Consider the following 13,179-nt stretch of genomic DNA (forward strand, 5'->3'; position numbering starts at 1 on the left):
AAACAGTCAAGACTTTCACTGTAACTTATTGATATCGTATACTTTGCATCCTTGGAATGTATTTCGTCCCGCTGACTTCTTTCACGACGAATTATTCAGACTCAGACTCAGATAGAGATACCTAAAAGGACGTGCCATAAACTAATGTACACCATCTGAATACCATAACTTAGAGATAGTACATAACACTAACAAACATGGATGCAAGTAATTGTACGTTTTCCATTACTGGATTAAAGTAGAATTTTCGTTTATAGCCTCGCCAGTCTAGTGGCTGTAGGCATGCACTCTAATGCTATATATCCTTCTCCGCTCCACCCTATCTTAATTTCCTTCCCCAAGAACTTCGAGTGCTCTCTTGAGCACAGCCTTTTCCTCAGCTTTTATCAAGGCTATCATGTTACCTCTTTCGCCCGATAACTTGTCTTCATTATACCTTCCCAATCTGGCACGGACCCACAGAACAATAAGATCATTCTCTTCCTCCAGAATCTCACCACTCAACAAGTACTTGTCCACTCTTTTTGCCAATCTTCTCTCGCTTGGTGCCTGTGCCAATTTATGGAAGAAAACCTTGAAAGGCATCAACAACAATCTTACAAGAGCCACAGTCTGGTCCGTAGGCGTACCTTCATATTCGATTTTTGGGGAAAGTTGCCACGATTCTGGCTCCTTGAAAGTCTCTTCCTCTCCGCAGCCTTCACAATCATCTTCGTCACAGTAGTTTTCTTCTTCAGAGTCATGATCCTCGTGAGACTCGTGATCATTGTGGGGTTCATGGTTAAAGTCTTCCCGGCATAGATCGTTGACCAATTCGAATCCAACCTCCTCGTACCAGTTGATTTTCATTTCCAATTGCGCTTTTTTACGCTTATTCATTTTTTCTTTCTTTAAATACGCAAACATGGGCACAGACAAAAGGCAGGTGGTGTTGGGGTTGCCTTCACAGACAAACCCATACCTTTGAAGAAGATAGGCATTCGACAAGTCGTTGCCATAAGTGTTGAACAACTCGTAATTGTGATCTTTCGAAGGTGGACTAGTTAAGACCACATCACAACATTTGGAAGAATCCAGAAGCTCTTTTGCAAGTTCCTGGTAGTCCCAGCTTTCGTGGTTTTCATTGTTCTGAATTCCATTGGCGTCACCATCTTGATCAGTTTGTTTTTTATCTTCCACATCATCATCACTCAAAGACAAAGTAGAGACTTCTTCGTCGTCTTGTTCAGTCTCTGCTTCCGAATCAGCTTCCACCTCCATAATATCTTGGGAAGTAATTTTTGTCATTGGCTCTAACTGAGATTCATTATCGCCATCACTAGAAAGTTCATCCTCTCCTTCATCTTCTTCATTTCCTTCAAGCTCTTCATCCTCAGAATCTTCTGATTCTGTTTCCGATTCTGGCAACTCAATGTCTGTCTCCATCAAGTCGTCCATATTCTCATTCTCTTCTTGTTCTTCATCCTCAGAGCCATCATCTGATATTTCTTCCAAATCTTCCATACCGTCGTCTTCGCTGTCCAATTCCGAGTCCATGTGAGCACAACCATATTCTCCACACTCTTCACAAAGGCCTTCGTCGTCATCGCAAACAAAGTGGACATTTTCTCTCGGAACTAGATTGTCACCTTCCACAATCGGAGAAAGATGGTTGAATAAATCGGCACCGGGAACAAGCGAAAGACCATAGTATCTATCTACTGTGAAGGCCCGAGAAATAACAGCTTGCACATACGTTCCAAACTGGATCAATTTGCTGTGATATTTTCCCTCCACCTTCTCTGCATCCATTTCTTTGTCTTTTAACAGTAAAACGGAAGGAATCCTTAGGTACTTCTCGTTTGTTCTTGCAAACCTGACGCACTCCAAGTAAAAATGAATGAGCTCAGTCGAATCTAGCATATTCAAAAGATCTGGCTCGGTATTGAACAAGGCGTGCTTTTCTTTCTCATCCCACAAACACAAGGGAGCACCAACCTTGGAATTGAGCTCAAATGAGTCCAAGTATGCAAACCAAGGAGATTTTTCGCCCAAGGCCAATTCGTAAATGAACGTAAGAACAATAGAATGCATACCTTCCTTGAAGTCGATCGTAGGTTCAGAAGGCTCGTAGTCCACTAGCATGGAGTAGATGTAAGAGTTTTTGGGAGATAAAACACTGCTCTTTGGGATCCGAAGAAGCAATCTGTCGTCGTCTGGGTCCAGATCATCTTCCAATTTCCAAAACACGCCTGTACCGCCTAGACTGGATTCACGCACTTCAAGCAACTCAGAATTCCAAAAGGCATTTTCTTCGAGCCACTCGAGCACCGCCTCCACTTTCGATTTCCGTGTGACAGACATTTGGGCTTTTGGGAAGAAGGTGGTATGTAGTGGTGAAGATCATCGCAGAGTGCATATACACACATGACGACGATCGATACGACAACAAGACAAGAGCACAACAAAAATGCCTAAAAGAGGAAATAATGTCACCCGAATATCAGGTCACAAAGCTTATGAAACCGCCTCCTAAAGAACCCCAAGGTAGCATCATTCGAGGTACTGAAAAACCATCTTTGGAAATTGAAAGAGCCCTCTTGCAATAAAGAAAGCTGGAGGTAGAGCTAAGCTTACAAAAACGGATCCTATGATCATGGTAGATGATACTATGTTTTGCGCTTCATTTCTAGCATTTCTTCTATGTCAAGTCAAACCTTTGTGAATGTAAGCCTGTATACTATAACGTTACCCGCCCCGTACCTCCAAGTATATAAGAAGGCGCATCCCGCGCACCATTTTCAAAGGCCAACCATCAGTAGTGGTTATACTAAACTTTAATAAGTATAACTTCGTGTCGTAAGACACACTACTATAAGGGCCTTAGTATTATCCTAAGTATGCCGCATCAGCAGGCATGAACTGGGTATTACGTTCAGCTAAGAGCTACCTGACCTTTTCAACAGATTGGCCACAGGTAGCACTTCGTTTCGGTCTTTTAGAGCTTCGGCATTTTAGGTTTTAGAATAGTTTCGGCAAAGCGCAGTTCACTGTGGCGATTGTTGCCGGATTAAAGCCTGATGCTACATATTTAGTCTGGTGTAGTACATTTTAACCAGCCCATGTGTAAAATTCTCTAAAGCATTTTTCCATGCTCTTCTGTTCCTCTGCGCACTCGCAGTTTTTTTGTGTCACGCACGTCGCGCTCTAATACTAACGTGCACTCTGATTTCTCACAAAAACTAATCGCCTCCATCATCCATTTCTCCAGTCCCAAATGGCCCACAGATTATTGGTAAATGTCATTTTCACAGGCGCCGCCGTTTTCGGCCGCGCTTTCACTGAAGCATACAAACAAGCTGCCAAGGCCAGCGCTACCGCCGCAGCCACTGGAGCCACCAAAGCAAAATCTGTTGGAGGCATTCCTGTGGATGAAGCGTTGAAGATTTTGGATATCGATCGCAAGGAGTTGACCCAGGCGGAAATCGATAAGAAGTATGAGTACTTGTTCGATGTGAACTCGAAGGAAAAGGGTAACTCGTTCTACTTACAGTCCAAAGTGTATTATGCGATGGATGCGTTGAAAAAGGAACTCGATTATCTAGAGAAGATGAAGAAGGACAAGACGGGCGAGTCTGCGTGAGTGCATTGTATATAGTAAACGGGACTGAAGTCGGCTTTTGATTTGAATATTCATTTGGATTGAGAAGCTCCAATAATGGAAATGTGCAGATTTGCATTCAAGAGCACATGGGATAAGTGGCACATAGTTTCTAGTGAATAGTGTGATGCGAACTTTTAGTGAGAGGGCTGTTGTAGCTAGCTTCACCGTAGGAAAGACGGCAAAGCCAGTGAACTGAGTGTTAAATTCAAGAGAAGAAGAACTACTAGAGAAGAAAGAAACGAGTAGCGAAGAAGAAACGAGTAGAGAAAGAAACGAGTAGAAGATCGCAGTTGGCTTTGCGATCGGAAATGACCGGCAAGTGCCATCAGTTATACGATAGTAGACTGTAGTAAAGGTTTGTCTTTCCGTACGCCATTTTCTGATTACCCAGTGTTCCTGGCACAATTCAAGAGCGTAAACATCAGACAGGTAGAAGGTTCAGCATATCTAAGTACTGTTTTAGTAGCACCTTTTCGCTCAGGTCAGCACCACATTGTTTCATCGCTGTGGACGTTCAATATGTTCATCCGGTACATGCATCAGATACTTCATCAGAACGTGTGCAATCACATCAGTCATCAATGCCGTCTCGTATCACATAGGTGGGTGTGTTTCGTATACTCTCGTATTAAACACCGGGACTCAAACACAAGATACTCATCACAGCACCGACCATATAAGAATAGCATGCATTTCTTCGCGTCGTATATAGATTTTAGGACTATGCGAATCTAAGAGTCAGAATGTAGTCCGATCCGCATCAAACTCCACCACCCAACATTCGTTTAGCAGTACCGCAAGCAAGATCAGAAAACGAGAGAAGGAGAAAAAAAAAACCGAAAAAGAGCAAGTAACACCACCTTTACACGACAAACGACGCCCGATACATATAAAGAAGAAAACGAAACACCACTCCGCTGTGTCTTGTCGTATACCAAACGAGGCCGCACAACCTGCACTCCGATTGTTTCAAGCCTCAACCTGCTTTTTTCTCCAACATCACATCTTTGGACAGCACCCTTGTGTTTTAGCTTTTGCACGTTTCCTTTTTGGTCCTTTTCTTTTCCTTCCCTGTCCATTTTTTCTCTGGACCTGCTTCTCTCCTTTGATCATGAGCAAGGACAAGGAGGAGAAACAGCTCTTGGAAGATGCCTCCACGCTTTTGATGTTCGCTAACGCCGCTGCCCGGCAACGATCTCCGCCATCGCCGCTGGCTCAAGGTAACCAACAACAACGTCTGCCCCATGCCCAGCTGGCGGCTATTCCAGTCCAGCACCCGTTTCCCCCTGAACACAAGCCTCTGTTTGATCATAACAGACCATACGACCAGCCTGCCCCTCCAGCCGTCTACCCGCCAATCCAGGCGCAAACGAACTTTGGCAGCCACCAGGACGTCAGCAACACATCCCAAGGCGTGCAGCAGCAGCGGCCTCATTTTTCTCCGCACACCGCTCTACCGCATATGGTGCCCACACAAGCATACTACTCCTACGCCTTCGGCGCGGGCGCAGCGCTACCGCCCAAACAGCCTGTGCAGAATCTGTACTCTCCTCCAGGAGAACCAGATCAGCAGCCTCGCCGTGCGCTGACAGCTTTTCCCTCATCGTTGCCTCTACAATCGAGTACCTCGGCTCAGAGCGTTTTGCCAGCCCAGGGCAAGTTTCAAACCCATGTACGCACGCCTTCCGGTGGGTACTATCCACACAGGCTGCCCCCAGGCCACGTTACGTCTCCCGGCCCAGCAAGCATGGTGCTTTCTCGGGGAATCAATGTGGAGTCGGGCAAGAGAAACACAAACAATGCAGTCATTGCCGCAGCAGCTTTAGCGGCTGCTGCTGACATTCCTCTTCCTTTGAAAGCTGCAGAAAAGGAAAAGCGAGAAAATGAAACCAAGACCATCGACAGTACGCGGGAACCGAAAGCAGACATTTCATCAGACACAAAGTGGGAGAAATCAGTGCAACCGAAGAAAGAAGACACACTGGAAGCCGTTGCAGGACAGGTCTCGGGAAAGCCCGAAGCGCCAGCAGCAACAAATCAAGCGCCGATATCCACGGCTCAAGCACAAGAAAACCTCCAGCGTGAAGCAGTTCTTACAGAGCCGGAAGACGATGCACAAACAGATGAAGAACCTTTGATAGATGAACCAATCAAACCCGACACTCCGCAAAGCATGACAGAAGCTGAAGTGGCGGACCCTGGTGTTGACGGAAACGAATCTAAAACTGAACCGGAAACAGTCATTGTCAAGAGGGAATCCACTCCGATTCCGCCACTCGATTCCTACAAAGTTGACCCAGATTCTGGTGTCATCGGTTGCATATGTGGAATCGAAGAAGATGATGGCTTTACTATCCAGTGTGATGTCTGTTTCCGTTGGCAGCATTGCATGTGTATGGGGTACCAAACTAACGAGGAAGTTCCCGAAGACGTGTACAAGTGTTATTACTGTGATGAGTCAAAGTGGAACAAATTTGATCCCTCCACATGCCGAAACGATACACTTCACAGACTAGATTTGGAGAGAGTAAATGAGCCAGAAGCACCACCAGCAACTAAACGAAAGTCTCTGACGTCCGGAAGCGATGACAAGAAAAGAAGAAAATCTGAAAAAGATGCCAAATACGCTTCCGAAAAGCAAGGTGGAGAAAAACGCAAAGTTTCTGGCTCTAACGCATCATCCTCTGCATCTACAGTGCAGTCAGCCACAATCAATATTTGCAACAAGAATAACACTCAACTTGAGGACGGAGTATCTGCAGAAGCTTATCAAGGAGTGTACTATAAATTGACAGCCAATGATTTCAAAACCCCATACGTCAAGGAAACAATGGCTCGTTTGGGCGATGTCGTCGGGAAAGGTAATTTTCCTGGCATCGAAACTCTTCCATTATCTCAATTTCAATCCATCGAATTGAGCAAAGTTATTTTGCCCAATTATCAAAAGCATTTACAAGAGAAGCAAGATGGGCGCCGAAACAAGCACTGTAATGGAACCTCAATCCAGGTTAAGACGTACAGCGATAACCCTAAGCAAAAATATGTTAGTGTTCCAAAAATCGGAGTTTTCATTTCGGGAAATCAGAAGTCTCCGGAACAAGAAGTTACAATTTCTTCAGGTACAGCGATCATAGAGTACTTGGGAGAAGTTGATTTTTTTGATCTGTATGCTACAAATTGCGTTAATCAATATGGTACTTGGGGTACTGTGAAGCCAAAGGTAGTGAGAGTGGAACTACCTAATACAAATTCCTCGGAATCATCTTCATTTGTTGTTGATTCCAGGTTTGTGGGCAATGAGGCGAGGTTTATTCGCAAATCTTGTATCCATGCCGCAAACTGTGAAATCAGGCCCATTTATATTCCTGAACTCAAAACATTCAAATTCGTCGTTTACACCACGAAACCTATAGTACTTAAAGGAGAAGTTATGGAGGAGGAGTTAAGGCTTCCTTGGCAATGGGATGTGCATCATCCAATCAAGAAAATGATCAAGCAAACAGCCAGTGGCGAGTTTGAAGAAGGAGCAAAGTTTGATGATTTCGAAGACGAAGAAAAGGTTCTTCTTGTCTCCGGTGTCGACAAGATTTTGAACTTTGTAGAATGTGCCTGCAACACCACTTCCATGAATCTGATTTGTCTGATCTTCAAAGTGAAAAAGGCGACTTCATATTTATTGCGCTCTACAAGAAAAGCGTCTAGCCTTTCAAATGCTGGGTTTAACAAATCTAAGGAGGAATTAGTGATGCCGAAGAAGGAACGAGAATTTTTCTCTTGGATACAGCGATTAAAGGAAAGAGATGAATCTATTTATCTGGCTATTTTTGCTGGTGATTTACTACACGAACGAAGTGATGACGAGGAATATGGCTCAGATCTAAATGCTACAAGCAGAGAAGGTTCTGTTTCGGTGCAAAAGGTTATAGATGAAGCCAACGTCAAAACTCCGTACAAGCGGAGAATGTTCGCTCAAGGCAAACGGTACGCATCAAAGAAGTTTAAGATCGAGTCTGGTACTCCTGAAAGCGTAAATGATGCAGAAGTTTTGCTTAGTGTTCCCAAGATCATTGCTGTACCGTTGGTTGATGATATTTTGACTACAATAAAGGAGACGGTGAAAAACAAATTGCACCTCCCTGGAAAGCTTACCAATACAGCTTCTTCCACAGTAAAGAAGGAAGTAACGTCTGCTAATCCTGTTCCTTCAGTTCTTATGCAAAAGGACAAAGTGCCTGACATAAAAAAGGTTGGCGAAGATGCGCCAGTGACTGGCCAGCCTAAACCACCGACAGTCAAGAAACTTTCATTCGCAGACTACAAGAAGAAAATGAAATGATGGCATTCTCATAATTAAATAGATGTATACTAATCCTAAATATTATATCAATAAGTAAAACGTGTTTGTTTAATGCTTAAAATCATCCTTCGTGATGTTCGATCTTTCGCACATTTGTTTGAATATGCCATCTTCAGACTGGAACAAATTCCAAGGAGTATCAAACTCCTTGATTTCACCTCTGTCCAAAACCAAGATTCTGTCGTAATTTAAGATAGTCCGTAAACGGTGGGCAATACACAAAATCGTACAGTTGCCAAACTCTCTGACAATTGTGCTTTGGATCTTTGAGTCTGTTTCATAATCCACAGAAGAGGTAGCCTCATCTAAAATCAAAATCTTTGAGTCTCTCACCATGGCTCTTGCGAAAGAAATCAATTGTCGTTCTCCCAAGGAGAAGTTGGAACCTTCATCTTCGACTTCTCTATCCAAATGGAATTTGTGCAAATTCTCTGCGTCGGGTTTCTGGGTCTTTACAAACTCCAACTTTGACTCTTCAATCAACCCAGCTCTTCTCAAGGCGCTCCACAAAACATCCTCTGAACTGAGGTTGAATGGATCCAAGTTTTTCCGTATCGTACCACGGAACAACACTGGATCTTGTGGGATAATTGACAATTTGGATCTCAAATCATTCAAGCCAAGTTTCGAAATGTCAACACCGTCGATTTCAATTTTACCGCCATTCAACTCTGATAATCTGTATAATGCTGTCATGATGGATGACTTTCCGGCACCTGTACGGCCACAAATACCTATTTTTTCTTTGGGCTTGATATCAGCACTCAAATTTTTCAACACCAAAGGCAAACCAGGTCTGTAAGCCAAAGATACATTTTCGAAACGAACAGCACCATGCTCCGGCCAAGAGTCAGCAGGTTTAGTCTCACTGATATTGTAAGGAGCCTCCTCTGGCAAGTAAAGTGCGTATTCACATATTCTTTCGACCGAGTTCATTTCATTTTCCACCTGGGTATATGTTCTGACCAACATAGACAACTGACCAGCGATTTGCAAAACATAGGACAACAACAAACCAACTGATGCAGCACTAATCTTGAAAACACGGAAAACACAGAGGAAACAAATGATCAAAGCAAATCCCGCAGCGACAAAATCAAGATGGATAGATAACCATCTCTGATTAGCAATGGTGATATAGTATGCTTCGTTCATGTTGTTCACATAAGTGTCGTTCTTCTCCAAAAATCTTTCTTCAGCCTGGTAAGCTTTGATCGTTTTCATTCCGCTCAATGTTTCATTGAAGTTGTTGTAGACAAACGATCTTTGAACTGCCTCCAATCTCTTGATCTCTCTAGCAGATGCCTGGTAGAAATTTCCAATGGCAACAAAAATGAAACCCAAAAATGGAATGGCAATGGCAAACCATGGAAGATAAATGACACACAAAACAAGAACACCAACGATGTTAGAGAAGAAATAAGTCAACATTCTGATTTGATTACCGATTTCGTTGTCCAATGTATCTGTATCCTTAGTGAAACGATTAAGAATTCTGCCCATAGGCGTCACATCCATGTACGACATTGGTGCTCTTAAAACTTTCTGGACAGCCATCAAGTTCAACTTGGTGGAAGCATTATTGGTCAAGTAAGCGAGAAGAACAAATTCCAATGTGAGGAAAATCGCCGCAAGGAATGTGAACATGACATAGAAGCCGATATAGAAACCATTAGATTTATGAGCAAACTTCTTTTCCGACCAGAAAGAAAGCCAGGTGTTGGTGAACAACTGACAGAAAACAGAAAGAGCAATCAAAACGATCACAATTGGAACAGATGAATAATGCTTGAAAATACCAGAACCAATAGAAAGATAGTTCTTGTAAACTTCAAACTTGATTCCATTCTCCGCTTTTTCTTCATCATCAATCAAACGCCCGTCCTTGTCAGCATTTGCCTCATAATCATGGCGGATTTCTTCCTCATCTGCTCTAGATTTATATCTAGTCACCTGGCGCTCAACCAATTCTTTAACAGCTTCTCTTTCTTCTTCATCTTCAACTTCTTCTTCTTTTTCATCCTCTGAGTCATGGCTGTCTGCATTGAAGGCCATCAAATGACTGAAAGCTTCATTTTTTGACTTCAATTCTTCAAATGTACCAACAGATATAGAACCATTACCATTCAAAAAGACAATGCGATCAGCAGATCCAATCAAAGACAATTGATGTGTGGCCAAGATTCTCGTCTTGTCCTTCAAAATGCCCATGATACATTGGGCCATGATATGTTTCCCCACACGAGCATCCACAGCACTCAAAACATCGTCCAATAAGATGATGTCCATATCCGCATACACAGCTCTAGCAAGATTGATACGGGCTTTCTGGCCACCAGACAAGGTGATACCCCTCTCGCCAATTTCCGTGAGGTCACCTGCGGGTAAGATTTCCAAATCACTTTCGAGGGAGCAAGCATAGACAACATTTTTGTATTTTGCATCATCCATAGGCAAACCGAATAGAATATTTTCGCGGACAGTAGCATTTTGGATCCATGGTTGGTCACAGAGCAATAAGGAGCCGTTGACATCCACAGAGCCAGACACTCTTTTCATAAATCCAGCAATGGCATTCAACAAAGATGTCTTACCAGAACCAATAAGACCTGTAATGACAACAAACTCTCCCTTTTTCACATCTAAATCGATCGACTCCAAACCAGGGAAATTCTGTTCTGCGAGGGAGCTGGAATCCGAAAATGGCCCATGGTCTGGGGAACTTGCTGACTCATGGCTAATGGTGGAAATCAGCTTATTTGTCATGTGCTTCTCGAGCTTATTGTAGAGCTCCTTCTCGGAAGCAGTAAAATTTTCTTTCTCGGATAATGTATGAGTATTATTAGTGTGTGATGCTTGCTCGCCAAATGTTTCCCATTTGAAAGATGCATTTTTGATACTGAGTGCCAACTTGTTAGCTTCCATGTCGGATTTTGTCTTTTCAGATGCAGTGATTCTAGCCAGTCTTGGGTTGATTTCTTCAGCGGCTAAAAACTCGCCAATTCTAGTGACACCAATGAGAGCATCCGAACCAGATGCTAATGCTAGTGGGATCATGAAAACCTGCAGCGCCAAAGCACTGAATAAGGAAATGGAAGAGAAAATGCTGGCTGGATCTTTTGTAGAACCTTGGATGGCGTACAACACCAAGAAAGCCACCAAGGAGGAAAATAGAGTCAAGGACATGCCTAGAGATGTAATGATGTTCCTGGCCACTTGCATAATGTAGACAATGTTCATTTCTTTGTTTCTGTTTTCGGTAATAATTTTGGAGTAAGGGACTTCCCACGAGTAGAATTTGATCACTTTTAAGTTGTTCAAGACTTCCTTCACGTAGTTGACTCTTGCATCGGTGAAAACATTAGCTGTTTTACGATATGCAAATAACTTTCCCGTGACAAACATGGTGAGAACCATGAAAACAATAATTAAGCCCACACCAACCATTGCTGGCGCACCAATGTTATGGCACAAGATACCAATAGAAATGGCGATTGGCACTGGGAAAGTGATCAAAAACGGCTGGAAACCAAGAGCAAAGTCAATTCTCGCCAAGTCTGCTCCCATCATGGAGGTGATTTTCGATGTAGGAAACTCATGCTTTGAAGCGTCACTTAGACGGAAAGATTTGTCGAGTAAAGCTTTCGTAAGGGCCGCCTTGACTTGGGCACCTGTGAGCATAGAAAGATGGAATGCGTGGTTAACGAAAAGACCATTGACCAAAACCATGATACTGGAGCCAATGGCATAGCCGATTCCGGCATTCATGTGTTTTTCCAACCCGAGGGTTCTCAATTCGACAAAACGAATCAATTTTTTTGTAAGCAAAGGAGTTGTGCTGTTTCCTGTGCTGCCCAAAGCCATCATAAGACAAGCCATTCCGTACTGGAACGTGAAGGTTCGGGCAATGGCCCGAACGATGATCATCTTGGGCACTTTGAAGTCTTCCATGTCCTTTTCGAAATCCACCGTGTTTGTTTCGGCAGTTTCACCACGCGCCTTCATCTTGGCCCGGACATGGGCGGCCATGGCCTTGTTCAAGCTGTTTTGAAAGTATTGCTCGAATCGGCGGGTCATGGATTCAACCTTGATATCATCGTTGAGCTTGTACAAATCTTGCGCCGTCAAAGTACGCTTGTACCCGGCCCGCATGACAGGACCTAGCCACCAGAAAAACATGATGGAAAAGATATTGGGCCGCTTGGGGTAGACTATTCGTTCATCTTCTTCCGGGATAGGAGGAACTTTTTTCAGCAAGAAGGGAGTCAAGAGCCTCCTCTGTAGACGGTGCTCTGACATGGCTAAAGAAGGTTATGTGGAATGAACTTTTAACAGATGTGAGTCAAGCGTCAAAGAAGCGCTAAGTGGGTGCTTTTATGTCACAAGTGGCGAAACGGATATAATGTGGAAAGAAGACGGAGAAATGCACTGCATGTGTTAATGCCGCGAGGGTCTTCGAGAGAAGAAGTCAATTGCGCTTCAGCAATGGCGCAGCAATGGAGGCGAAAACAGCGGAGAAGGGCGGAAAAAAAGGGGATTGACCAATTTGGGCAGTATACTTCCCTCACAGGGCTTTACATCTTTTTTGAATGTCATTACAAGACGTTTCTATGCCCGTAGCTATTCATCTTCTGTCAAGACGGAAAGAAGCTGAATTTTCCGTGCGCAGCTGCGCATCCATTTGATGGAACGGCGCCCGGCTGTGTGCAGTACGGCTTACATTCGATCCGGCCTACTGCGTTATCGAGTCAGAAGAGGAAGCGTTGGCGGAATTCCCCGTTTCTCCGCGAATTTGCCTGCGAGCAATCGTGGCGAATGCCGCACGCAGAATTGTAAGCCAAAGAATAAAACCAAGTTTATATTTCTAGGCCAACGCTTCCATCTGGCTGGTTTCGCCATACGCCAAGAAAGACAGGTTCCATGGTTTTTTGAAAGTGCTCTTGTCTCAGGTGTAAGTTACGCCGCGCGCCGAAGTGCATAGATAAGCGATGATATGGACATATCGGTCTAACCTCGATTGCAGTATATATCCACCAGAGGAATAGTGGGTGCTATTAGTCGTCGAGATTATGAATTTTGAGATCAAGAGCACACATAGTAGTGGTGGACCCAATAGGCAAACTAGGGAAAAGAAGTACAGTCTAGATAAATGAATCCAATTAAGACGTAGACATTGCTG

General features: G+C 43.8%; 4 protein-coding genes across 4 annotated transcripts; 2 read left to right on the top strand and 2 right to left on the bottom strand. All coding sequences in view use genetic code 12, as the record gives it.

Annotated features, from left to right (window-relative positions):
- Window positions 1-324: 324 nt before the first annotated feature.
- FOB63_003416 (protein-lysine N-methyltransferase) lies at window positions 325-2,343 on the bottom strand (the record flags this gene model as incomplete). Its single annotated transcript, XM_002615466.2, has 1 exon — window positions 325-2,343. The coding sequence occupies one exon, from the start codon at window positions 2,341-2,343 to the stop codon at window positions 325-327; it is 2,019 nt and encodes a 672-aa protein (XP_002615512.2).
- A 913-nt stretch (window positions 2,344-3,256) lies between these two features.
- Window positions 3,257-3,622, top strand: PAM16 (import motor complex subunit; the record flags this gene model as incomplete). Its single annotated transcript, XM_002615465.1, has 1 exon — window positions 3,257-3,622. The coding sequence occupies one exon, from the start codon at window positions 3,257-3,259 to the stop codon at window positions 3,620-3,622; it is 366 nt and encodes a 121-aa protein (XP_002615511.1).
- Window positions 3,623-4,754: 1,132 nt separating this feature from the next.
- On the top strand, window positions 4,755-7,979 carry SET3 (histone-binding protein; the record flags this gene model as incomplete). Its single annotated transcript, XM_002615464.1, has 1 exon — window positions 4,755-7,979. One exon carries the CDS (start codon window positions 4,755-4,757, stop codon window positions 7,977-7,979), a length of 3,225 nt encoding a protein of 1,074 aa, XP_002615510.1.
- A 69-nt stretch (window positions 7,980-8,048) lies between these two features.
- On the bottom strand, window positions 8,049-12,299 carry FOB63_003419 (ABC transporter transmembrane region family protein; the record flags this gene model as incomplete). The annotated part of the gene is made up of 1 exon (XM_002615463.1): window positions 8,049-12,299. One exon carries the CDS (start codon window positions 12,297-12,299, stop codon window positions 8,049-8,051), a length of 4,251 nt encoding a protein of 1,416 aa, XP_002615509.1.
- Between the last annotated feature and the right edge of the window lie 880 nt (window positions 12,300-13,179).

This window comes from Clavispora lusitaniae (genome assembly GCF_014636115.1).
Source record: "Clavispora lusitaniae strain FDAARGOS_655 chromosome Unknown tig00000105_pilon, whole genome shotgun sequence".
Lineage (NCBI taxonomy): Eukaryota > Fungi > Ascomycota > Pichiomycetes > Serinales > Metschnikowiaceae > Clavispora > Clavispora lusitaniae.